General features: G+C 31.8%; 2 protein-coding genes across 2 annotated transcripts; one reads left to right on the plus strand and one right to left on the minus strand.

Annotated features, from left to right (window-relative positions):
* Positions 1 to 1,825: 1,825 nt before the first annotated feature.
* LOC139840480 (uncharacterized) lies at positions 1,826 to 2,900 on the minus strand. Its single transcript, XM_071830748.1, has 3 exons — positions 2,834 to 2,900; positions 2,148 to 2,771; positions 1,826 to 2,070 (listed from the first exon to the last, which is right to left on the minus strand). Exons 1-3 carry the CDS (start codon positions 2,898 to 2,900, stop codon positions 1,826 to 1,828), a joined length of 936 nt encoding a protein of 311 aa, XP_071686849.1.
* An 8,133-nt stretch (positions 2,901 to 11,033) lies between these two features.
* LOC139840490 (uncharacterized) lies at positions 11,034 to 12,988 on the plus strand. Its single transcript, XM_071830759.1, has 2 exons — positions 11,034 to 11,039; positions 11,306 to 12,988. The coding sequence occupies exons 1-2, from the start codon at positions 11,034 to 11,036 to the stop codon at positions 12,986 to 12,988; spliced, it is 1,689 nt and encodes a 562-aa protein (XP_071686860.1).
* The last annotated feature ends 14,816 nt before the right edge of the window (positions 12,989 to 27,804 follow it).

Consider the following 27,804-nt stretch of genomic DNA (forward strand, 5'->3'; position numbering starts at 1 on the left):
AATCATTAAGTTTGTAGTCTTGATTTTACATATGTAGTTCATTGTTAATATACTTAATGATATGTTTACTTATCATAATATCATGTTAACTATATATAGATCCATATATATGTCATCATATAGTTTTTACAAGTTTTAACATTCGTGAATCACCGGTCAACTTGGGTGGTCAATTGTCTATATGAAACCTATTTCAATTAATCAAGTCTTAACAAGTTTGATTGCTTAACATGTTGGAAACACTTAATCATGTAAATAACAATTTCATTTAATATATATATAAACATGGAAAAGTTCGGGTCACTACACCATATGGTTTCTGATGTTAAGCTTTCACTTGAGCACTAACATTACACTTTTCAACAAATTGAGAGACATCTGTTTTCATAGTCGGCCACTAATATACTGAATTCAGATAATGATACATTTTATTATTTCCTGGATCTACTGTCAATCTGGATTTGTGAGCTTCTGTCAAGATTAAACCCCTCAATTCTCCAAGCTTAGGCACCCAACTACGATTATTTAAAGTCTTAGGTCCATGTGAGTCATCAATAGGGTCTAGTTTTTGTTTATTCATAAGTTCATATTTAAAATGTTCATCCTCCAAAGCACAGGCTTGAATAGTTCTTATTTGGTCAATCAAATCTGATGTAATACCTAAACGAAGAAATTTCACATTCTCGCCAGATTTTTACGACTTAACGCATCTGCAACTACGTTCGCTTTACCGGGATGGTATTTAATTTCACAATCATAATCTTTAATCAATTCTTGCCATCGTCTCTGAAACATATTCAATTCTTTCTGCGAGAAGATATACCAAAAAATCTTGTGGTTAGTACAAATAACACAATGGGTTCCATACAAATAGTGTCTCCATAATTTCAAAGCAAAAACTACTGCAACCATTTCAAGATCACGCACTTAGTAATTATTCTCATGAATTTTTAGCTAACTCGAAGCGTAGGCAATTAGTTTGTCTCTCTGCATTAATACACAACCCAACTCGGCTAATGACGCATAACAATAAACCACAAAGTCATCTTAACCTTCTGGTAAAGATAACACTGATGCCTTATATAACAATTGTTTTAATGTTTGAGAAGTCTTTTCTTGTTCATCACTCCATTAAAAGGTTACATTTTTTAGAGTCAACTTAGTATACGGCCCCGCGATGAACGAAAAATCTTTATTAACCTGCGATAATAACCAACTAATCTCAGAAAACTCTTAATCACAGTTGGAGTCCTGGGAGAATTCCAATTCATTATCGCTTCTATCTTGGTCAGATAAACTTTTATAGCTTTGGCACAAATCACATGACCCGAAAACTAAACTTTTCTTAACCAAAACTCACACTTTGAGAATTTTGCATACAACTTTTCACATTTTAACAGTTCCAAAACCTGTCTTAAATGAATCACATGCTTGACTGTCTTAGAATACACAAGTATGTCATCGATGAACACTATCACAAACTTGTCAAGAACCGGGCGGCACACTCTATTCATAAAACCATGAAAAATGTCGGCGCATTCGTCAACCCAAACGACATGACCAAAAACTCGTAATGATCATACCTCATTCTGAACGTTGTCTTTGGTATATCCGATTCCGCAACACGAACTTGATGATACCTTAAATGCAAGTCTATCTTGGAAAAATATGAAGCACCCTATAATTGATCAAACAAATCATCTATTCTATGTAACGGGTACTTATTTTTCACTGTTCTCTAATTCAACTCATGATAATCGATACACGTACGCACTGTACCATATTAATTTTTAACAAACAATAACGGAGCACCCCACGATGAGAACTAGGTCAAATAATCCAACGATAGCAATTCCTGAATCCGAGACATCATCTCACGGATCTCAGACGGAGCTAAATGATACGGGGCTTTAGCAACTGGAGTAGTTTCCGGAACTAACTCAATCTTATACTCGACCTCTTTTACTGGTAGCAATCCTGGTAACTCATCCAGAAACACTTCAAGAAATTCAGAAACTGCCAGAATATCGGCTATTGTTTTCTTTTCTTTCTTAGCATCAATCACATGCACTAAAAACGATTCATAACCCTTTGCTAAAGACTTCTCCACTTTCATCATTGATATATTAACAGAAAACCATACATACCTCGTTCCCTTCGGGCCACAACATGAGTACCATTGGTCATACGGAAGGTAATAGTTTTCATGTCACACTTAATGCTGGCCTTATGGAGGCTCAGCCAGTTCATGCCTATTACTACATCACAGCTACTAATATGAAACATTATGCAGGACATATCAAAAGGTCTTCCATCAATTTCTATGCTAACCCCAGACACATACGTTGTAACTGGGATCATCTTACCATCAACTACCTCTAATCTTACAAGCTCAGACAATACTGTAGCATGTAACTTAATCTTAGCACAGAATCCTAAAGACATGAATGTCCTATTCGCACCGAATTCAAACAATACTCTAGTAGGTATTGAGTTGATTAAGAACATACCGGTAATCACATCATCAGTTGCAGTAGTTGTCTCAACTGACATCTGAAAAGCCCTGGCCTCTGCTGATGAAGGGTTCTTCCTCTTCTGCCCACTCGAGGCAGTACACCCTCCAATTGATGCCGAACGCGCACCTGACCCTGCCTCAGAACTACCACTTTTAGACAGACAACTAGATGCACGATGCCCTGGATGATGACAACACCAGCACACACTACTCGAATGTCTAACTAACTCAAGCTCAGCATCCTTATCTTGAGCCTCTTATAAATTTGCTTTACAATTCATAAAATATAGTTTTGTTGTTCATCATCTAATTCATAACCTTCATTAGGTGCTCTGTATGTTCCGGGGTTCGATGGGCCAGTAGCGTTCGCATCTCTATCGGCCATACATGTTCTACAAAACTGTAACACCCCTAACTTATAAAGCTCTAATAAATGGTATAAAAATAACTTATAAGGGCATTAATCTTATTCAAAGTCAAACCGAAGTCATGGTCAAAGTTAACCAATATTTTTATAAAGTATTAATAAACCTATATAAAGTACTAAATCTTGAAATAAAGATCTCGAAGGCAAAAGTGCTAAGTCCACTTTAACTCTACACTCTTCCCTCGTTCCCAAAGCCTACTTGAATACCTGTCGTATAAGGAAAAAATGGAATACGACTGAGCCAAAGCCCGGTGAATGGATATAACAAAGAACGGAGGATAGTATGACATGCAAATACTTTTACGCAAAAGAACTTATTTTCAAAACAAACTTATTTTCAAAATGGACTTATTTCAACAGAACTTACTTTATCAAAGTGAACCTTTTTTTCAAAGCAAAGTACGAATATGTATAGATCCACAATACCAAAGATGTCAATATATCAAAATATAGTACAAACACCAATTTCATAAAATAATGCACTAAGAGTCAAAACAAATAGGTAACAAAGTATCAAAATGAAATCATAAAGGTAGCTACTCCCTTAATCATTCATATCGCTGACGTTTTGTATGACATTGCGATAAACGTCCACCGTCAAAACAAACAAAATTCTAGGATCGATCCATACGCCTCCTATCAAAATATAATAACAAAGAACTCGTGCCACCACCGGGTAATCAAAAGGAGACGCCGTAGATATAACAAAATACACCGCTACGGTCGATGCCACATTATCAGTGTCACAATAATGCTCTCATGGGACCTCCATGAATAGGTTATTCTTAGGCACATTTTAAGAAACCGTTTTAACTATAATATATTTACAAAATTCCAAATACTTTTCAAGCGATTAATGAACACTAAAATATGTTTAAAAAGAAATAATAAAATGTGCTTGAATATTTTACTCTTGACCAACACTTAATATGTTATATAAAATGATATGAGTTTTACTTAAAATCACGTGTCACCCCAACCATTTGGTCTAACTTTTACCACTAGTCATTTACATAATATTTTAGCCCTTTTATGAATTAACAACTTAAATGGAACTTAACGAGACATGTAAAGCCACATTGAATGAGGGACACTCAATACGAATCATCGTATCATTCGCGACACAAACACACGTTCTTTACCGAACTTTTTGGGACATTTCGAGGCCGTTTTTGGGACATTTTCGGGCTGTTTTCGAGGCTGAATTGCAGCTGTTAAGTGGCTGATTTCGGGACCATTTTGGTTGGGATTTTCGAGACACGGTTTTAACGCAATTTCTAAAGACCAAAATATTATGATTCCTCAATTATCAAACACAATTAGCAACCTCGTTAGTACATCAAAATGAGGAAAGTCATAACACAATTTATAGACTAACAAACATAATGAATCATGAAATAAGAAAAATATAATATACACACTTCAAAGACTACTAAACAAAATAATTTTTTAAATAAGCATGTCATACCAATAGGATTTATATACAATTCAAATAAAGTTTTGAGAGGAAAGAATTTACCGAAACAATCCTAGAACCACCTAGAATATCAGTACCTTATCTTCAATAATGAAATTCCAAAGAAGAAAGAATCACCAAATGAATACGATCACCAAACCGAATCTAACAAATACAATAATATGAGCACTAAATACATACAAATAGGAAGTATGTAATATCTATTATTTTATAATATCATTATATGATTCTTATGTGTTTATATCTTCTTATCAAAAATTATTAAAACCCATTATTTCCTTTGTATTATAACCACCAAAACCAAAAGCATGAAAGGTTGACATATGTTTAACATGATTTTTAAGTAGTTTTATCTTAAAATTTTAGATCTTATAATATGTTAGTATATTCTTAAAAATGTGAAACAAAAAAAAATTGAAACATTACCTTGATATTGAACACCAAAACAACCTTATTTTTCTTTTAAAATGAATCAAATACTTAGTAATTTGGAGAGTTAAAATTTGTAGGTTGGTTTTTTTTTTTTTTTTTTTTTTTTTGCTAGAGAAAAGATTGAATAAAGATAAAAACTCATGTATGTTGTATTGAAATTGTGACTTCATGTATGCATAAATTAAATGATCATTATTTTGGAGATTAAAGCTAGTTAATTTTACAAGTTACAAAATGAGTTATAGTGTAATCCAAAGGTCTTTTTTTATGAGCTAGTAATGTATTAAATTAAGCAAATGATTAAAAGAATCCAAGATTAATAGTTGTAGAATTTAAAGTATTACTACTAAAAGTACAAGACTTACAAATTAATTAATCATATTACAAGCTAATTAATAATAATTACAAGTTATGTTAACTTTACTATATTACAAGTTAGGACAAATAACATATAGTAGGCTTATGATAATAAATTAATTAAAAAGTGCATAATTTATGAATTTATTAGACATGTGATAACATTATTAATATCTAACTTATGATAACTTTATTATTAAACAATCTTAGGTAAAACTAATCATATTAAACTTAGGATATAATATAAATTTCTACTTATAAATAGTTAGCCTCTCAAAACATAAGTTTTAGATATTATTAAAGTTATGGTGTTAATTTTATGGGGTGTTACAAACTCTACCTACTAAAAAAATTTCGTCCTCGAAATTGTAAGAAGTTACGAAAATGAAACACACCAAATATCAAACAAATGAGGGTTTATGCGTGTAGCTTAATTTTCAATGAATTTTGCAGGGTTTTAATGTAAATTATATTAATTAATATAATATTATTCTATTTTTTTTAACATACGGGGTAATGACTATTAATGGTCCAATATTTATAGTTATATATGAGACGTCACATTTTTCAAACGTAAGTAACTTATATTCATAATTGCTTATAAAACTCAACAACATACTCAACGATAAAATACTCTTACGATTATCATGTTTCAAGTATATAAACAAATTACATATTCCAGATCCTATAAGTGTTCATTATTAATCCAAGTGGAGTAAATATAACATTTAATATTTCCTAATAATATTCCATGACTCCGTAAGTTCATACATAACAACTTAATCACAATCGCTTCGGCCGGACTTGATATGATTAATTTGTATATGTATGTTCCTATCGTTATCACTTCATACTATAATTCAATTTTTTTCACATATGTAACTAAAGATATCATCTAGTAAGGTTGATAATTATTATCAAATTAAATATGATGCATGCTAAAGCTATAATTATTAATTTCATCTTTATTCATTTCTTTTCTTCACATTAGCGTATACTATATTATTAGGAGCTAAAGACAATAAACACTAAACCATATAAATTCAAAACATGCAACCAAAACATATGCATATAATATTCAATTTAATCATAATATGTTTACTCCTAAAAGTTATTAGTTGTTGATCATTAATTTAGTGTGCTCATTTTTTTTTTATTTCAATAATGCATTTATATCTAAATACATGTAATAAATCGTCAAATACATTTCTAACAATTTTAACATATTACTCACATAATATAATATTAATATTAATAGTAATAATAACGTGAGAGTTAATTGCACACTTATCAATTTCATGAGTATCCTCTTACATATATCGATTGATACGAACGAGAATATAAAAAACGTCAAATCGGCTATAAATGTAACTAATTTTTTTATAGGATCATCATTATTATACTTACTATAATAAATGTATACATACAAATTATTAGATGTAATTTTCTCTCTACTGTATAATGACATGGAAGACATTAATTGAGTTCAAACACATATATTTTTATAATTACTCTGACAAAGATAATGATCACCCTACATTAACGTTAAAATATAATCCTTATAATTGCATCTTAAAAGGAGCATTTTTTTTCTCCTATCATTTTTAAAACTCATTAACATTTTTATATACCTTACGAACGAACTTATGAAACACTTAAAAACTCATAAGGTTAAATAAACACATATTGAATCAAATATCGCTAACGAAAATTGAGAGAGCATACGAGTCGAAAACGGACGAAATGGGGGATAAAAAGATGAGCGAAATCATATATGATAGGATGAAGTAGGAAAGTATACGAGAGTGATATAGCGATAACGAATCATAAATGTTCTACCCCAAACTCACAGGCCAAACTTAAGAATAACTACAGTTTCGAACCTAAAGCTCTGATACCATTCTGTAACGCCCCTAACTTACAAAGCTCTAATAAATGGTATAAAAATAACTTAAAAGATATAAGGGCGTTAATCTTATCCAAAGTCAAACCGAAGTCATGGTCAAAGTTAACCAATATTTTTATAAAGTATTAATAAACCTATATAAAGTAGTAAATCTTGAAATAAAGATCTCTAAGGCAAAAGTGCTAAGTCCACTTTAACTCTACACTCTTCCCTCGTTCCTAAAGCCCACTTGAATACCTGTCGTATAAGAAAAAAATGGAATACTACTGAGCCAAAGCCCAGTGAACGGATATAACAAAGAACGGAGGACAGTATGACATGCAAATACTTTTACGCAAAAGAACTTATTTTCAAAACAAACTTATTTTCAAAATGGACTTATTTCAACATAACTTACTTTATCAAAGTGAACCTTTTTTCAAAGCAAAGTACGAATATGTATAGATCCACAATACCAAAGATGCTAATATATCAAAATATAGTACAAACACCAATTTCATAAAATAATGCACTAAGAGTCAAAACAAATAGGTAACAAAGTATCAAAACGAAATCATAAAGGTAGCTACTCCCTTAATCATTCATATCGGTGGCTTGTACGGGCACACGACCCTAGCTAATCAGGCTAGTGTCTACCGATAGTCCTACCTGCTTGTGAAGACCCGTCCTAATCCATCCGGACGAAGTCCATATCGATTATAAACGATTCACAACAGTTGATTACATCGCGAGGTACTTGACCTCTATATGATACATTTTACAAACATTGCATTCGTTTTTGAAAAGACAAACTTTCATTACATCGAAAGTTGACAGGCATGCATACCATTTCATAATATATCCAACTATAATTGACTTGATAATAATCTTGATGAACTCGATGACTCGAATGCAACGTCTTTTGAAATATGCCATGAATGACTCCAAGTAATATCTATAAAATGAGCAAATACACAGCGGAAGATTTCTTTCGTACCTGAGAATAAACATGCTTTAAAGTGTCAACCAAAAGGTTAGTGAGTTCATTAGTTTAACTTAAACAATCGTTTCCATCATTTTAATAGACCACAAGATTTCAGATTTCCATTTCTCATAAACATACGTCCCATGCATAGAGACAAAAATATCATTCATATGGATTGAACACCTGGTAACCGACATTAACAATATGCATATATAAGAATATCCCCATCATTCCGGGATCCTCCTTCAGACATGATATAAATTTCGAAGTACTAAAACATCCGGTACTTTGGATGGGGCTTGTTGGGCCCGATAGATCTATCTTTAGGATTCGCGTCAATTAGGGTGTCTGTTCCCTAATTCTTAGATTACCAGACTTAATAAAAAGGGGCATATTCGACTTCGATAATCCAACCATAGAATGTAGTTTCACGTACTTGTGTCAATTTCGTAAAACAGTTATAAAAGTTGCGCATGTATTCTCAGCCCAAAAATATAAAGGGTAAAAAGGCAAATGAAACTCACGATACTGTATTTTGTAGTAAAAATACATATGACGTCATTGAACAATGCAGGGTTGGCCTCGGATTCACGAACCTATATCAATTGTGTATATATTAATACGTATAATGTAAGTTACAAAATTTCATTTATTAATATGTATTATTTATATATTATAGTTTTGTAGAATTTATTCTAACCTTTATTTTAAAACGTATACTTATATTATATTTTAAGTTATATTTTATATATATATATCGATTTTATGTATATATATCTATAATGATTTACGTTTATATAAATAGTGACATTAATATATTTATATACATATATTTGTGGTTAATATTGTATTTATGAAATTTTATTAGTTTGTTATGTGAATTATTAATACAATCCTAGTATATACCATAAGTATATATATAGTGTACAAAAGATTTATTTGTTAAAATAATAATTTAGATAATAATGATTTACTAATAATAATAATAATTTTATTAATAATGATAATACTAATAGCAAAAAAAATGAAAATGATAACTGTTAATGATACTAATAATAATAACTCTAAAATAATAGTAATACTAATACCATACTTATGTTAATAATAAGGGTTCTAATATTTATAAAATGATAAATGATAATCATAATAATACTAGTAAATATTAATGATGATACTGATAAATATGATATTATTAATTGTAAATGTACTGATGATACTATTATTTATAAACCGGTACAAATTCTAATATTGATGATAATAATATATTTTTATTTCCTTCATAATAATAATAATGATAATCATAATCATAATCCTAATGATGATAAAATACTAAAATGATAAGTTTATTACTAATAATAATATTATTAATACCTATCATAATAATAATAGTAATGTCTATAATACTTTCAAATATGATAACAAGTATGATACTAATAATAACAATAACAATAACAATCAAAACAATCACAATAATAATAATAATACTAATAATAATTAATATATAATAACAATAATAAAATTAGAAAAGAGAACTACCTCACATGAAAAGAGTTTCAAAAAAAAAAAAAAACTACCGTCCTCTGGACTCGATCGCGTGACCACATGCTCACACGCAAACACTCTCGACCATCCCACTAATTCTGATTCTCTGTACTAATATCGAATTTAAATTTTATATATAAACTGTTTTTCTTCTATTCCTCTTCTTCTCCACAAGTCTCATGGATTCAACAAAACATCAATAACCAAAAAAAAAAAAAAATCGGGGTTCCCTTTAAAGCTTCAAAACATTACCGAAAAAAAAATAATTTGGGTTCTAAAATAAAAAAAAAAAAACACTAAAGGCCTACTGCAGCGTCGGTTCTTGGAACAAAACAAAAAAAATTGATTTCGTAATAGATAACATTATAGATAATGTTTATAACACGAAATAGTTTTCTAAACATGTATAAAAACTACTGGAATCGTCAATTTGATCAGAAACATATACACGAACGCGAATTTGTCTCAAGAACAATTGTTGACTTTTTTTAAACTAAACTTTGACTTCAAAATTCAAGATCGATATAAATATTTGAGAGTTGAGATTTTGCAGATAGATTCAAAGAAAGATTTCTAACCTTTCTGTATTTTTAGATTTTGAAACTTTATTCGAAATTGAATTAAGAGAAAAAAAAATTGGAGCGTGCAGAGAAGAAGAAAAAAAAATATCGCTGTGCTCTTTAATCCCATTGGATTTCTTTTTTATTTGATTTGCAATTATACATAATCATGTTGTAATAATAGAGATCGGTTGATAAAAAATGGATAAAATGTCAACACAGGTTCACGAGTTGGGAGCAGGAAAGAAACAAAAAAAATAATAATAATAGAGATAAAGGATACAAAGGTCAAGCGTATAATATAGATGCGCCGTTTAAAGATTTTCTCTCTCCGTACAAACTTAACGTTCACAAGAATCATATCACATCCAAATTTTTGCCTGTATATAACAATCCAATAGTAGAGAATTAATAGTCACCACCATCACCATCTTACTCGTAATATCCTAAGGATCCTAACCGAACTAGCCTTGCCGGTGTCGGAGCTACCACGCGCCGCCAGGAGCAACCGCCGGAGGTGGGTTTATTCCGACGAACTAACGGCGTGTGGAATATCACCGCCAACCTATCTTGCCAGGGACTGTTTTTTCGCAGAGGAATCAACTTCGTTTCTGTTCTACGGCTCCACTCGGTCCCGTCGGTCACCGCCGCTTACTACCGGAAATCAATTTTTCCGGCCGGTTACCTCTTTCCCTTTTTTGTGCTATCTGCTTTTCATGTTATGATGTTGTTTCCGTTTACATATTAGATTGCTTTTTCTTCTATATCCTTATTATATCTACTATTATATCTATACGTATTTCTATATTTATACGGAGTATCTATTATTTATATCCTATTCTACTGTTAACGTATGGTGGTATTTTACTGGTATATATTTTAATTTATTTCATTTGTGTATTACCTTTTTATTTTAGTCCATATTTACATAATAAAACTAAATATTAAATTAATATAGAAACATACTGCTTTATTTCCTCACTTCGTTTGTATCTTATTTGTGTTATTTTGGTACAACTGGTATTCCATATTTTTTTTAGTGTACTTTTGGTTGTGCTGATTTTAGGTAGCATTTTTTTATTTTTTTTATTTTTTCACTTGTTGCGGTTTACTCGACTTGCATAGGGTAAGATAGACACTAGGCATTCTCATGGTTACTTGAGGTCATGTCCTTCTTGTTCAGGGGCGGGTAGGTCCATAGGGCTTAGAAGTGGAAATAGGTTAGCGAAACCGGTTAGGATTAGAGCAGGTAGTTGGAATGTGGGGACTCTGACCGGCAAACGGTATGAACTAGTGGAGACTTTACGCAAACGTAAAGTGGACATTTTGTGTGTCCAAGAGACTAGATGGAAGGGTCGAGGGGCGGCTAAGGTCAAGGACTACAAGTTGTGGTTCTCGGGATCGAGAGTAGCTAGAAACGGTGTTGGCATCATTATAGGCCCACCCTATAACAATAATGTCGTGGAGGTGGGTAGACGGAGTGATAGAATTATGTCGGTTACGTTAGTTATCCAGGAGGTGACCTACACGGTCATAAGCGCTTATGCACCTCATGCGGGCCTGGGAGCAGCTGAAAAGAGACTCTTTTGGGAATCGTTAGACGAGGTTGTGAGGAGGTGCCCCCCGGACCATCGTTTACTTATTGGTGGAGATCTAAATGGTCATATAGGAACAGATGTCGAGGGTTACCCGGGTGCCCACGGAGGCTTTGGGTATGGAGTAAGAAATGAAGAAGGGTTCTCTATTCTCGAATTTGCAGTTGCTCACGATCTGGTTGTGGTGAATTCATTTTTCAAGAAGACGGAAGCTCAATTAGCGACTTTTCACAGCGGGGGTCATAGCACCCAGATTGACTATTTGTTACTTCGCAAAGGGGATTTTAGGACATGTAGGGACTGTAAGGTCCTGAATGAATTGACATGCTCCTCCCAACACAGACTGGTGGTCATGGATCTGGTTACCCAGAGACGAGTCACCAAGAGTGTCAGATTCGTGCAACCTAAAATCCGGTGGAAGAAGCTGAGCGGTGAGAAGGCAGAGACTTTTAAAACTGCTGTTGTAGGAAGATTTGGTGCAGAAGTGGAAATGGGACCCCAGAATGATGCTGACCAGATGTGGAATTGTCTAGCGTCCACCATTAGAGAAGTAGCCAAGGAAGCCTTAGGTGTGGCACTAGGAACATCGAGAGGACATAAATCTGATAGAGAATCATGGTGGCTTAACGACGAGGTTCAAAGCAAAGTCGAGATCAAACAACTAAGGTTTAGGGAGCTCATCTCTTGTCAAGAGGGGACTCCGGTTAATAGACTTAGGGTTTTAGAGAGATATAAAGAAGCCAAAAGAGAAGCTAAGAAGGCTGTAGCTCGTGCAAAAGAAAAGGCATACGAAGATTTGTACATGAAACTAAACTCCAAAGAGGGAGCAAATGATATATATAGAATAGCCAAAGCTAGGGAGCGAAGGCGCAGGGATCTAGATAACATCAAGTTTATCAAAAATGAAGGTGGTCAAACCCTAGTAAAGGAAGACGAAATTAGGAAAAGATGGGAAGAGTATTTCTCATCTCTTTTCACTGGGGGAAGATCTCAGCGTTACGAAGAGTTGCTAGGCTCTGATAGAGATCAGTTCCGGAACAACATAGAGTGTGAGAGGATCAACGAAGAGGAAGTAAGATTGGCACTACGAAAGATGGGGAGAAATAAAGCTGTGGGGCCAGACCAGATCCCTATTGAGGCGTGGCGGTGCCTTGGAGATGATGGTGTTAGGTGGTTGACTTGCCTTTTCAACAATGACGCTTCGAAGCTCTAAAATGCCTATGGAGTGGAGGGTGAGCGAGACTATCCCCATCTATAAGAACAAGGGGGACGCTCAAAGCTGCAGCAACTATAGAGGCATAAAACTACTTAGCCATACTATGAAGCTTTGGGAGAGAGTGATTGAGACTAGAATGCGAAGCGAAACAAATGTTTCGGAAAACCAATTTGGTTTCATGCCAGGGCGCTCGTCGATGGAGGCAATCCATATTATTAGGAACCTAATGGAGAAGTATAGAGAAAAACAAAAGAACTTGGAGATGGTTTTCTTAGACTTGGAAAAGGCCTATGATTGCGTTCCACGAAACTTGATTTGGAAGACCCTTAATGGTAGAAGTATCCCGAGTACATATATTAGTGTTATTAGGGATATGTACGATGGGGCGAAGTCTTGCGTTCGAACGCCGGTTGGAAGTACCGAAGTCTTCCCAATAGAAGTAGGCTTGCATCAAGGTTCGGCCCTCAGCCCTTTTCTTTTTGCTTTGATCCTTGATGAGCTTTCTCGAGGGATACAAGAGTGTATCCCTTGGTGCTTGATCTTTGCCGATGATATTGTGCTTGTGGCCGAATCTAAGGAGGAGCTTAATAGAAGACTGGAGCAATGGAGAGTGGCCTTAGAAAGTAATGGTTTACTAATTAGTAGACAAAAGACGGAATATCTTAGATGTGATTTTGATAGGATCATTGAACAAGAGGATGGAGTGAACATCTGCATTGGAGACCAGATCTTGCATCCGCAAACCTCGTTTAGATACCTAGGCTCGATGCTCCACAAATCGGGGAGGATCGATGAAGACGTGACACACCGTATTAAAGTAGGGTGGATGAAATGGAGGGCAGCGACTGGGGTCTTATGCGACAAGAAGATCCCTCTAAAGCTGAAAGGGAAATTTTACAAGGTGGCAATTAGACCTGCTATGCTATATGGATCAGAATGTTGGCCAATGACGAAGGCACAAGAGAGAAGGATGGAGGTGGCAGAGATGAGGATGCTGAGGTGGATATGCGGTAAAACAATGCTAGATATGATCCCAAATAGCGTTTTTAGGGAGAACCTGAAAGTCAGAAGCATCATCGACAAGCTAAGAGAAGAACGACTTCGATGGTTTGGACATGTGAAGAGGCGACCCCCTACTGCACCTGTTAGGAGAATCGAGGCACTGACGGTTGACGGAGTAAGGAGAAGGGGTAGACCTACTCGTAGGTGGGATGATAGAATTAAGCTCGACTTGAAGGAACTTTTATTGACCGAGGACATGACTTCTGATAGGCTTACGTGGAGGACTAGAATTAGAATAGACGAGTAGGTTGTTGTTTGTTTTGCATTTGTGGGTCTGTGTGTTTGTGTGTTTACCTGGACTTCTTCTTGGTTTTGTGTATGTATGTATGTGCTGGTTCGTATGAGTTTGTTTGGTTGTAGGGTATGTATGTTTGCTTGTGTTGGTTTGTTTGCATGTTTATGTTTAGGGTTTGGGTTATGGTTGCTAGCATGTGATGTAGGTATGTTTTTGGGTATGCATGTTTATGTTTGTTGGTATGCGTGCTTTTTTGTTGGCCGTCATGTCTATGGTTGTATGCTCGTATGTTCTCGTATGTATGTATGCGTATGCAGGTATGTTGGTATGTAGTGTAGCATTTCCCGTCATCCCTTGAGCTTCGCACGGCAGTCTAAGGTACGTTCCCATATATATATATATATATATATATATATATATATATATATATATATATATATATATATATATATATATATATATATATATATATATATATATATATATATATATTTATATTTTATGGCTCTACTAAGTGAGTCAACGGCAAGCATCGATTTATTGGCGACTTTACCGCCACTTAGAGCCTAAATTAAACCCCAGGCATGATGTAAAACCCATGAAGATTTGATCTCACCATTTTCATGGCGTCTCGTTTGTATCGTTTTTTTTTTTTTTTTTTTTTTTTTTTTTTTACTTTCTGGCCGGAGGTCCCTGGAAGCAATCTCTCTATCTGACGAATATAGAGAGAAAGGAATTTCTCTACTCTTGGGAGTGTTACACTCGGGGTGGAGAAATGATCGCTCTTTATTCTAGGATAGAGGAAGGATTGTCTACGATCAACCTCCCCCATACCCCACATTGGTGGGATTGGGTATTGTTGTTGTTGTTGTTGTAATAATAATAATACCATACTAATTATGATAATATTAATATTTTATCGATAATAATAATATTAGTAATAATAATCTAATTTATACATCCAATTTCATCTTTATATGATATAAAGTGATATTATGAATACAAATATTGATATTTGACGATACAAATAACATTACTACAACAACTATATTTGTATTTAAATTTAATTTATTAATATCATCTATTATTATGTAATATTTAATAATTATGTAATATGTATTGTAACATATACTGAATATTATATATTTATGCATTTTAATATAAATATATTATAATATTTATTTACATACTAATTATATTATACTTATGTATGTAATTATGAAAAATATAAATGTTTTATATATGTAAGTATTATATATATTTATTAAAATAGTACATTATTTCATCATAGATATATTATAAATTTCTACATATACATAATATAATAATTATGTATAAAATCATATATATATATATATATATATATATATATATATATATATATATATATATATATATATATATATATATATATATATATATATATATATATATATATATATAGTTATATTTATGTATATATGTATACTACCATATATATAAAATCATGTTTTAAATGTTGAGTAGATGATTAATTATGTATATTAAACAATTAACTACAAAGTATAACATTGTACATTTAATATTTTGATAACGTTGGTAAAATATGTTTGAATCATTTATATACAATATACTATATATATTCAAAATGAAAATCTTTAGTTATTAAATGTTATCTTTTATAATAACAAAATTACTTAATAGTTCATTAATACTAATATAATTAGTTTTATATATAATTATTTATAGACAAAATTACGCGCGTCGTCCCTGAACTTGTATCCAGTCTTCTCAGGTCATCCTTAAAGTTTTTTTTTTGCTGACGTCGTCCCTGAACTTGTACTTTGTAACTCTGGTCGTCCCTCCGTCTACATTCTGTCCAATTTCTCCGTTAAATCATACCATGTGCGAGACACATGAGGGTCTTTTAGTCTTTTATCACTGTTTAAAATAATCTAATTAAGTTTTATCTTTTCTATTCTAATTTTATCTTTTTTTTTTCAAAATCCATTTTCAGCTACCAAAATTTATCCAGCCAATTCAGAAACCTTAATTCATCCCCCAGATCAAAATCCTAAATCAACTAAACCCACTATTGCTAAAAAATCAAAAAACAACTTAATGGTGCTGATATCATTGAACAACACTATAAAAAATAAAAATAAAAAAAAGAACAAAAAACTTAGTACCACCATTCAATCTTTCATCTAAGTATCTAAGTATATAAATATATAATATATAATTTTGCTTATATCAAAATTAACAAAGCCAAATCACAAAGTCAGATCTATGATAATTCTTGTATTACCATCAGCACCGCCATCATTTTGAGAAGATGAAATAAGATCTGGGTTTGTCTCATCATTCCGGTAACAAGCACCACAGATCTGGGTTTGAGAAGATGAACAGTAGCGGTAGCATGTTCTTCATGAAAATTAATTTATACGATTAGTTGTTAGTAGGCCTTGAATCCTTCATGTAAAACGTTCAAAATCACCTCCTTAATACTCGACTATCAACAATTCAACCAGAAACAACATCTAAATCACGAATTTGATGATGAACGAATCGTTGACTTTTGTATTTTTGATGTTTGACCAGCAAATTCGTTCTCAGTTCTTCAAGTTAGGATTTAAAATTTTGCAGAGAGTTTCAAGATTAGATTTAGAACATAACTGTATTTTTACTTTTCGCTATAACATCTCAGATTGATTCGGAGCTCAAATCGGTTGATGAAGAACATAAACGATGAACACAATCTGAATCTCATTAGATCGTTGTTGTAAATCTGATATGATGATCGACGGAGCTTAAGATTGAAATTAGGAAAAGTTTTCCGTAATCAATTCCATGTGAGAATCATCAATTATTGAAGTTCAATTTAGAGAGTGATGAAACTCATGAACACAGGTACTGTAGCAGCAGCTTTTAATCTGATTTTGTGAAACCCAAATGATAAAAGGACTGAAATACCCTCACATGATTCGCACATGATTCAGTTTAACAGAGAAATTGGACGGAATATAGACGGAGGGACGACCAGAGTTACAAAGTACAAGTTCAGGGACGACGTCAGCAAAAAAAAAAGTTTAAGGATGGCGTGAGAAGGCTGGATACAAGTTAAGGGACGACGAGCGTAATTTTGTCTTATTTATATTTACATTCTTAGTTACAATTAAAGGTTCGTGAATCGTCGGAAATAGTTAAAGGTCAAATGTTATCATGAAATAGTTCAAACATAATGAGACTCGGTTTAATAGACTTTGCTTATCGAGTCGAATCATATAAGATTATGTTTAAATTTGGTCGGAAATTCCCGGGTCATCACAGTACCTACCCGTTAAAGAAATTTCGTCCCGAAATTTGAGTGAGGTCGTCATAGCTAACAATAAATATGTTTTCCTGACGAATATGAGTTGATAACTTGAGTTTTATCATCATTAAGTAATATGGATAAAAATAATTCGATTATTCGAAGAGTGCGAATGAAGCTATTCACAAAAGGATGAAATGAGAAACAAAGATTTGTTTTTAACTTTTGACGTAGTCAGGTTTGAATTTAGAAAATAAGGCGCGTCTTAACTTTTGACATTGCCTTGGTTGAATTCCGAAATTTAAGGGATTTAAAGAAAATCTTGAAGATCTATAAAATCTGATTCTTCGGGATTTATGGAAATTAAGATCTCTTTAATTAAATACGGTGATCTGCCCCGATTACTACGTCTGATATTTCCAGTATAAATTAAGCTCTTCCTTTCCATTATTCTCACCATTCTTATACTTTCTTTCTTAGTTCATACATCCAAAAGATTCTGAAAATGATTAATCCAGTTCTGATCCTTGTCCTCATCCTTACTATCGCAACAATCATTCTCCTTTTCCAACTTCCACCAGAGGAATATGCTTTCTTCTACTTCGCCCTCGGGATTATAATGTTTTTAATTCTCCCGTGTCTTTATGTTGCGATAAACATTCATATACACGGTTTGTAATTTATGTGTTGTTATCGGACTTTATATTCTCCCTTATATTTCAAAGCTCTATGCTTTTGTTTTCTCTTCCTGACTTCAAGTCAAGCGAATAATGGTCCAGAATTTATAGATATAGAGTTTCGAATGATTATAATGTTCTAAGCATGAAGGAACGTGATAGCACGATTTGATTTTCAAATTTATCAACATCACGGAAGATAGAACCATCAAGAATACATTTTCTTGATTTGTTACGGAGTTAAGTAGGATGAAAGAGTTATGTAACATGGCACATGATGACGTTATGATCTGTGAATCATCACGTTTCATTTAGAAACTCAGCATGACTTACTGTAATATAATCACGTTGATCAAGTGTCATTATATTATACTAACTCATGCATCAGTTCCCATCATTACTACAATAACATTCATATTTTAAGCTTGAAAATTTACAGAATATAGAAACTAACAGTTTCTATATGATGTAATACTGATAGCACGAAAAGATTAATGATTTCAGATAAGAATAAGAATAGTTATAAAAATATCTCCAGAAATATGGAGGATATTTATAATGAAAGGTACGATAATATCTCAGAATATCTAAGATCAGAGGATGATAGAAACTATTGTCTGCAAGGGTTTAGAGTAAGGAGCAAGTTATTCACTATAGACTTTAGCAGACATTGAATTATTTGGATTCTTTGAAGTCAAACTTATTCTTTGTGATTTATCCACGGCTTTCTTCATAGTTTCGCATAATCTGCTTTTCGGTACTATATTTTCTATTGAATGTTTCCAATATATTGATACACAGGAAGCACGAAGAGGTATATAATTTCGGACGAGAATATTTATGAAAATATCCTCAGAAATATCAAAGATATTGATGATGATATTTTGGAATTTCTAAGTTCGACGGTTGATGGAGAAAGATTTTCCGCAAGATTTTAACATGACTTCGGAGCAAGATATTCTCTAAAGATTTCAACGAATCCAGAATTACCTGAATCCTTTGAATATAGGATTTGGTCCTTGTATTTGTCCTTGGTCTCCTTCATGGGTAACTCAATCTGTTTTTCAATACCCAATTTTCTATCGAGCGTTCCTAACACTCCTTTCTTTATCATCAAACTTTTGTCCGTTTAGACCATCTACCATTTTTCTGTTTCCTCTGCATTTAATGCTATGATATCTAAATCATCGGTTATTAATCCGAGGTGGTTTCAGGAGAATTGTGTTTTTAGATGATTAAACGCTGATGGTAATATGATGGAATATGAAAGGTTACCTGGTAACAATAAAAGAGCACGCGTATATATAAACGTTATAATAAGGTTGTTTCGTACGAAAAGTCGAAGTTGACTTGTTGGAGCTGTGACAAAATTGGCTAATTTTGAAAAGGGATCGCAAAGTTGTTTTTGTTAATAAATGCCAAAGGATCTGACGCGGCTACGTGTTGAACTTTTACTCAATTGCCGAGAGTTTCTCAGGTGCATAACTATATGCATAAATCTTTCCTTCCGTAGATGAAGTGCGGTTGATTCATCCTATCGATTGAGGTGTTTTCAAGAATCATGAAAGGTTTGAACGCAGAATGTAATCGTGAAGATACAAATGAGGTTTAAGATGAAATCAAGTGGCAAACTTGAAGAATTGTTTAGTTTCATATGTTATATTCAATATTTTAATTCATTTTAATTGTCCAATGTTATTAGTCCACAGTTGATAGTCCACAGTTGACAGTGCAATCATTCATATATAGTTTAATATATAATATTTGAATTAATTAATACGTATCGTGACCCGTGTACATGTCTCAGACTCGATCACAACTCAAAGTATATATATTATTATAGAATCAACCTCAACCCTGTATAGAGAACTCGATCATTACTGCATATAGAGTGTCTATGGTGATTCCAAATAATATATATAGATGTGTCGATATGATATGTCAAAACCTTGTATACGTGTCCCGATATTTAAAGTGCGTAAAATAAATAACAGAAATTAAATGACGATAAATAAAGTGCGTAAAGTAAATAACAGAAATTAAATGACAATAAATAAAATTGCGAGAATATAAATTGCGATAAAATAAATTGCGATAAATAAATTGCGATAAATAAATTGCGATAAATAAAATGTAATACGGAATTAACAGTTAGCTAGGAACAGTTAGCTAGGATTTTGTTAGCGTGGTTTCTTAATAAAATTTAATATTGTTAATTAGTCTGTTTCTAATCAATTTTTATTGTGTCCATTATTTCTTCATTATGCCACTTGTTGGATTCTGATAGGTCAAAATTCAAATATGAAATTGAATTTGAATGAAAATAGTTATTCTTTGGTGAACGGATAAGTATCCCGGTGGTTGTAAATAGGATAGTGAATAACTGTTGAATCAGATTCGAAGAATATACAGTGTAACTTATTAATGTGAAATTTAAATATTCCTCGGGTATTACCTACCCGTTAAAATATTTTTATTATTAACAGTTTGTACAAAAGAATTTTTAATTACAATCTTTATGAAAACATATATACATATATATATTTTCTTCAGATGTAATCATGAATTTAATGAGTTAACATGATTTTAAACTCATTTAGTTTTCAGTTGGAACTAGAATAAATAATCTCTAAAACATTAGAGATTACATAATCACCATGTCGAACGAAGATAACTGATGTAGAATGTCATGTAGAATGATGATTATACTCGAGGTATAGATTGAGATGTTGAGGCATGTGATATTGAAATTTGGATTGTTGGTGGTACTGTTGGTGCCGGTGATTTGGATGAAGCTGGTACGTTTTGCACCATATTTTCCAAGACTACAACTTATGCGCGAAGTTCGTTAACTTCTTCTATTACACCGGGATGATTGTCGGTTTGGACGAGCAGATGAATGAGGTTTAGAATCTGAGATAGTATATGATCGTGATGAGATACTTTGGAAATGAGAGAGAAAATGGTGTCTCGAACAGGTTCTCCGGTAAACGTTTTAGGTTCATTGTCAAGAGGTGAATTTGATTAGTGGAAATGATCGCCTTCTTCGCGTTTCCATTGATTAAGTCGACTACGAACCCATCTCCAATTCATTCAGAATAGATGATGGCTAATTGATCGATTCATTTCGGTTACTCTGCTTTCGGAGCTCGAGTGGAAATCCATATTGAAATAGCTGTCGGAATAACTATCGAAATAGCTATCGAAATCTGATGGACTCGAACTGGTTGAGGGATTCATCTCGTACGATCAGATGAAGGATTTTCGATAAGAAATAGATTATAGGATGTAGATTAGTACCCTGCAATACATAATTTACATATGCATATATAATACTAAAATCCCATAAGCTACGGAGGAATCTACGGAAGCTGTCAGGCAAAGGTAACAATAATAGATACGCTAAGATATGAATTTAACTATACACTGTCTATGCAATAAAGGCAGTAAGACGTGTCTTAGACTTTAAGGATGATAAGCAAATAATTTTTCGACACTAAATGATAAGCAAAACTTTTGACATGCAAACACGGTCGAAGTCCAGACTCATTAATGCATTCTAACGACTATCAGTTAGACTCACTAATGCAAGACCTGGTTCGCTAAGACCACCGCTCTGATACCAACTGTGAAGACCCGTCCTAATCCATCCGGACGAAGTCCATATCGATTATAAACGATTCACAACAGTTGATTACATCGCGAGGTACTTGACCTCTATATGATACATTTTACAAACATTGCATTCGTTTTTGAAAAGACAAACTTTCATTACATCGAAAGTTGACAGGCATGCATACCATTTCATAATATATCCAACTATAATTGACTTGATAATAATCTTGATGAACTCGACGACTCGAATGCAACGTCTTTTGAAATATGCCATGAATGACTCCAAGTAATATCTATAAAATGAGCAAATACACAGCGGAAGATTTCTTTCGTACCTGAGAATAAACATGCTTTAAAGTGTCAACCAAAAGGTTGGTGAGTTCATTAGTTTAACTTAAACAATCGTTTCCATCATTTTAATAGACCACAAGATTTCAGATTTCCATTTCTCATAAACATACGTCCCATGCATAGAGACAAAAATATCATTCATATGGATTGAACACCTGGTAACCGACATTAACAATATGCATATATAAGAATATCCCCATCATTCCGGGATCCTCCTTCGGACATGATATAAATTTCGAAGTACTAAAACATCCGGTACTTTGGATGGGGCTTGTTGGGCCCGATAGATCTATCTTTAGGATTCGCGTCAATTAGGGTGTATGTTCCCTAATTCTTAGATTACCAGACTTAATAAAAAGGGGCATATTCGACTTCGATAATCCAACCATAGAATGTAGTTTCACGTACTTGTGTCAATTTCGTAAAACAGTTATAAAAGTTGCGCATGTATTCTCAGCCCAAAAATATAAAGGGTAAAAAGGCAAATGAAACTCACGATACTGTATTTTGTAGTAAAAATACATATGACGTCATTGAACAATGCAGGGTTGGCCTCGGATTCACGAACCTATATCAATTGTGTATATATTAATACGTATAATGTAAGTTACAAAATTTCATTTATTAATATGTATTATTTATATATTATAGTTTTGTAGAATTTATTCTAACCTTTATTTTAAAACGTATACTTATATTATATTTTAAGTTATATTTTATATATATATATCGATTTTATGTATATATATCTATAATGATTTACGTTTATATAAATAGTGACATTAATATATTTATATACATATATTTGTGGTTAGTATTGTATTTATGAAATTTTATTAGTTTGTTATGTGAATTATTAATACAATCCTAGTATATACCATAAGTATATATATAGTGTACAAAAGATTTATTTGTTAAAATAATAATTTAGATAATAATGATTTACTAATAATAATAATAGTTTTATTAATAATGATAATTCTAATAGCAAAAAAAATGAAAATGATAACTGTTAATGATACTAATAATAATAACTCTAAAATAATATTAATACTAATACCATACTTATGTTAATAATAAGGGTTCTAATATTTATAAAATGATAAATGATAATCATAATAATACTAGTAAATATTAATGATGATACTGATAAATATGATATTATTAATTGTAAATGTACTGATGATACTATTATTTATAAACCGGTACAAATTCTAATATTGATGATAATAATATATTTTTATTTCCTTCATAATAATAATAATGATAATCATAATCATAATCCTAATGATGATAAAATACTAAAATGATAAGTTTATTACTAATAATAATAATATTAATACCTATCATAATAATAATAGTAATGTCTATAATACTTTCAAATATGATAACAAGTATGATACTAATAATAACAATAACAATAACAATCAAAACAATCACAATAATAATAATAATACTAATAATAATTAATATATAATAACAATAATAAAATTAGAAAAGAGAACTACCTCACATGAAAAGAGTTTCAAAAAAAAAAAAAAAAAAAAACTACCGTCCTCTGGACTCGATCTCGTGACCACATGCTCACACGCAAACACTCTCGACCATCCCACCAATTCTGATTCTCTGTACTAATATCGAATTTAAATTTTATATATAAACTGTTTTTCTTCTATTCCTCTTCTTCTCCACAAGTCTCATGGATTCAACAAAACATCAATAACCAAAAAAAAAAAAAATCGGGGTTCCCTTTAAAGCTTCAAAACATTACTGAAAAAAAAATAATTTGGGTTCTAAAATAAAAAAAAAAAAACACTAAAGGCCTACTGCAGCGTCGGTTCTTGGAACAAAACAAAAAAAATTGATTTCGTAATAGATAACATTATAGATAATGTTTATAACACGAAATAGTTTTCTAAACATGTATAAAAACTACTGGAATCGTCAATTTGATCAGAAACATATACACGAACGCGAATTTGTCTCAAGAACAATTGTTGACTTTTTTTTAAACTAAACTTTGACTTCAAAATTCAAGATCGATATAAAGATTTGAGAGTTGAGATTTTGCAGATAGATTCAAAGAAAGATTTCTAACATTTCTGCATTTTTAGATTTTGAAACTTTATTCGAAATTGAATTAAGAGAAAAAAAAATTGGAGCGTGCAGAGAAGAAGAAAAAAAAAATATCGCTGTGCTCTTTAATCCCATTGGATTTCTTTTTTATTTGATTTGCAATTATACATAATCATGTTGTAATAATAGAGATCGGTTGATAAAAAATGGATAAAATGTCAACACAGGTTCACGAGTTGGGAGCAGGAAAGAAACAAAAAAAATAATAATAATAGAGATAAAGGATACAAAGGTCAAGCGTATAATATAGATCCCTACTGTTTTTTTTTTTTAATTAATAATAATAATATATAATAACAATACTATTAATATCTAATAATATTAATAAAATTAATAATAATGATAAATATAATATTAATGATAATAATAATTGTAAAAATGATAATAATAATAATAATAATAATAATAATACCATACTAATTATGATAATATTAATATTTTATCGATAATAATAATATTAGTAATAATAATCTAATTTATACATCCAATTTCATCTTTATATGATATAAAGTGATATTATGAATACAAATATTGATATTTGACGATACAAATAACATTACTACAACAACTATATTTGTATTTAAATTTAATTTATTAATATCATCTATTATTATGTAATATTTAATAATTATGTAATATGTATTGTAACATATACTGAATATTATATATTTATGCATTTTAATATAAATATATTATAATATTTATTTACATACTAATTATATTATACTTATGTATGTAATTATGAAAAATATAAATGTTTTATATATGTAAGTATTATATATATTTATTAAAATAGTACATTATTTCATCATAGATATATTATAAATTTCTACATATACATAATATAATAATTATGTATAAAATCATATATATATATATATATAGTTATATTTATGTATATATGTATACTACCATATATATAAAATCATGTTTTAAATGTTGAGTAGATGATTAATTATGTATATTAAACAATTAACTACAAAGTATAACATTGTACATTTAATATTTTGATAACGTTGGTAAAATATGTTTGAATCATTTATATACAATATACTATATATATTCAAAATGAAAATCTTTAGTTATTAAATGTTATCTTTTATAATAACAAAATTACTTAATAGTTCATTAATACTAATATAATTAGTTTTATATATAATTATTTATATTTACATTCTTAGTTACAATTAAAGGTTCGTGAATCGTCGGAAATAGTTAAAGGTCAAATGTTATCATGAAATAGTTCAAACATAATGAGACTCGGTTTAATAGACTTTGCTTATCGAGTCGAATCATATAAGATTATGTTTAAATTTGGTCGGAAATTCCCGGGTCATCACACTGCTGAATCAGTGTTAAGACAACATGACATTTACTCAACCTCCATAGGCCCAATTGACCTCATACGGACTCTAACCTCCACTGGTCCGGTCACGGGTCCCCGACCTCCACAAGCCCGGCGGGTGCCTAACACAGTACGCACATACGATCACATAGCAACAGCAACTTCAAGCATGCAATATCGTACAAGCATGAAAACCATTTTATAAACATGGCAATCACATCACACTAAAGCATGGTAATAGAATAAACACAATAGCATGACATGCTACTTAAACTCTATCCGGAGATTGACCCGCTCATCGATTACCAGCAGCAACTAAGTAATCTACTTCTGAGCTTCTTCCTTGTTCTTATCGCTTGAGAACAATAAAAACCAAGTTAGTATAGTGCTCAAATCAAAAATTAGACACGCGGCCAGCATAACAGCTAAAAACTGACACTTCGCATAAATTTTCCAAAATCACACTATCGGTAGCCTGTCCTAGACAGTCAATCAACTGTATTTAGTCTGACGGTCTGCTGTCTCTACAAACATAAACGATCAACTATCAAAGTCAGGCGATCGACTGACACACTTTGACGGTCGACTGTGTTCTTCAGCTGCAGCAGCAGCAAACTCGCGAGTTTTGAGCCAAATTCACCAAATCTCGATCTTTGACTCGATTTGACCTTAAAACTGAACAAAATTTGTTTATAAAATCTTTTGAGACATAAACCCACAAGTATTTCACAGAAACAACATCAAATTGAACAATTTGACACCTAAAATCACTTTTGACTAAATCTAACTTAAAAACCCCAATTTAACACTAATTGGACATGAAATCAAACAAATCTTACCTTGTTTCACACACTGAAATCACTAGCAACAGATTTATTACACAATCAACCTCAAAAACGAGATTTGAGGATCTAGGGTTTCAAGTGGGTGAACAAGTTAGGTACGGACCAGTGGAGGCATGAGACTTGTAACCGGGCCTGCGGAGGTTAGAGTCCGTATGAGGTCAACCGGGCCTGTGGACGTTGAGTTCATGTCGTGTTGTCTGTGTACTGATTCAGCAGGAAGGACTATTGGTAGACACTAACCTAATCAGCTAAGGTCGTGTGCCCGTACAAGCCGCCGATCCTCGTATTATCTATACTTGTATGCTAGTTGGTTGTTAGCATGATTGTGGTGTTGTATGCATGTTTGGTACTTAAGCTTGTCTATTAGATAGATTCGATTCACTTAGCCGAGTGTTAATCCCCCATATTCCACCCTTGCAGGTTTAGGTACCGCCAATTAGCGCCGAGTGCAGGTGCTGATGACATGTTTGACGTGTGAACTCTGATGTGACATTTGTAACTGATGTTTTGTATTAATGTAACACCATTGTGTATTTTTAAATTTAAATACGTGAATTTATTTAATGATGTACTTAATGTTGTGGTTTAAATATTAATGTCTTTCGCCGTGTTTTAAAAAAAATGGCTGGTGTTACAATTTATGTTCTTGAATTTTCGTAATTGAATATTGATGAAGATCTGAGTTATATGTATATATGTATATGTAATATGTATATGTATATGTTTCCGGTTTTAAGAATTGAAATAAAGTTTGACTTTTAGGTTATACCTCATATTGCATGGGTTTAATTAGGTGGAAATATAGATATAGATGCGTTTTGCGTATTAATCGTTAGTGTATATATATGATTTCATGGGTTTTAAATTCGGTGAATTAATAAATTTCATAGGTTTTGAAGTAATAAATTACTAAAAATTTGAGTTATTAAAATTAGGGTTTGTAATTTTTGTAAAGAACAAGTCATATGAAGATGAAACAAATGGTAAAAAGACGATTTTACCCTCACATGCATTGCACATGTTAAAGTTTAACGGATTTAGTCAAAAGAAGTTTGACGGAGTGATGCGGATTGTAAATTTTTGATAAATAAAGGATTTTAAAGGGGAAAAAAACCCGAGAGACGCTGTTAGCAATATAGGGTATAATAGATTAACCAACAAAACAAAAAAGTCTATTAAAGAAAAAACGTTATACTTTTGGCTAACTATTTTTGCAGTGACCCAAGAATTTTCATTGCTGACTCATTTATTTACA

Source organism: Rutidosis leptorrhynchoides, chromosome 1 (genome assembly GCF_046630445.1).
Source record: "Rutidosis leptorrhynchoides isolate AG116_Rl617_1_P2 chromosome 1, CSIRO_AGI_Rlap_v1, whole genome shotgun sequence".
In the NCBI taxonomy this organism is placed as follows: Eukaryota; Viridiplantae; Streptophyta; class Magnoliopsida; order Asterales; family Asteraceae; genus Rutidosis; species Rutidosis leptorrhynchoides.

Excerpts from the sequence above, each read along its gene's own strand:
- LOC139840480 (XM_071830748.1), bottom strand. The coding sequence starts at position 2,900 with ATGGCCGATAGAGATGCGAACGCTACTGGCCCATCGAACCCCGGAACA. Across the intron at positions 2,772-2,833 it reads ATACAGAGCACCTAATGAAG|AGGCTCAAGATAAGGATGCT; the intron begins GTTATGAATTAG and ends CAAATTTATAAG. Across the intron at positions 2,071-2,147 it reads TGTGGCCCGAAGGGAACGAG|TGCATGTGATTGATGCTAAG; the intron begins GTATGTATGGTT and ends AATCGTTTTTAG.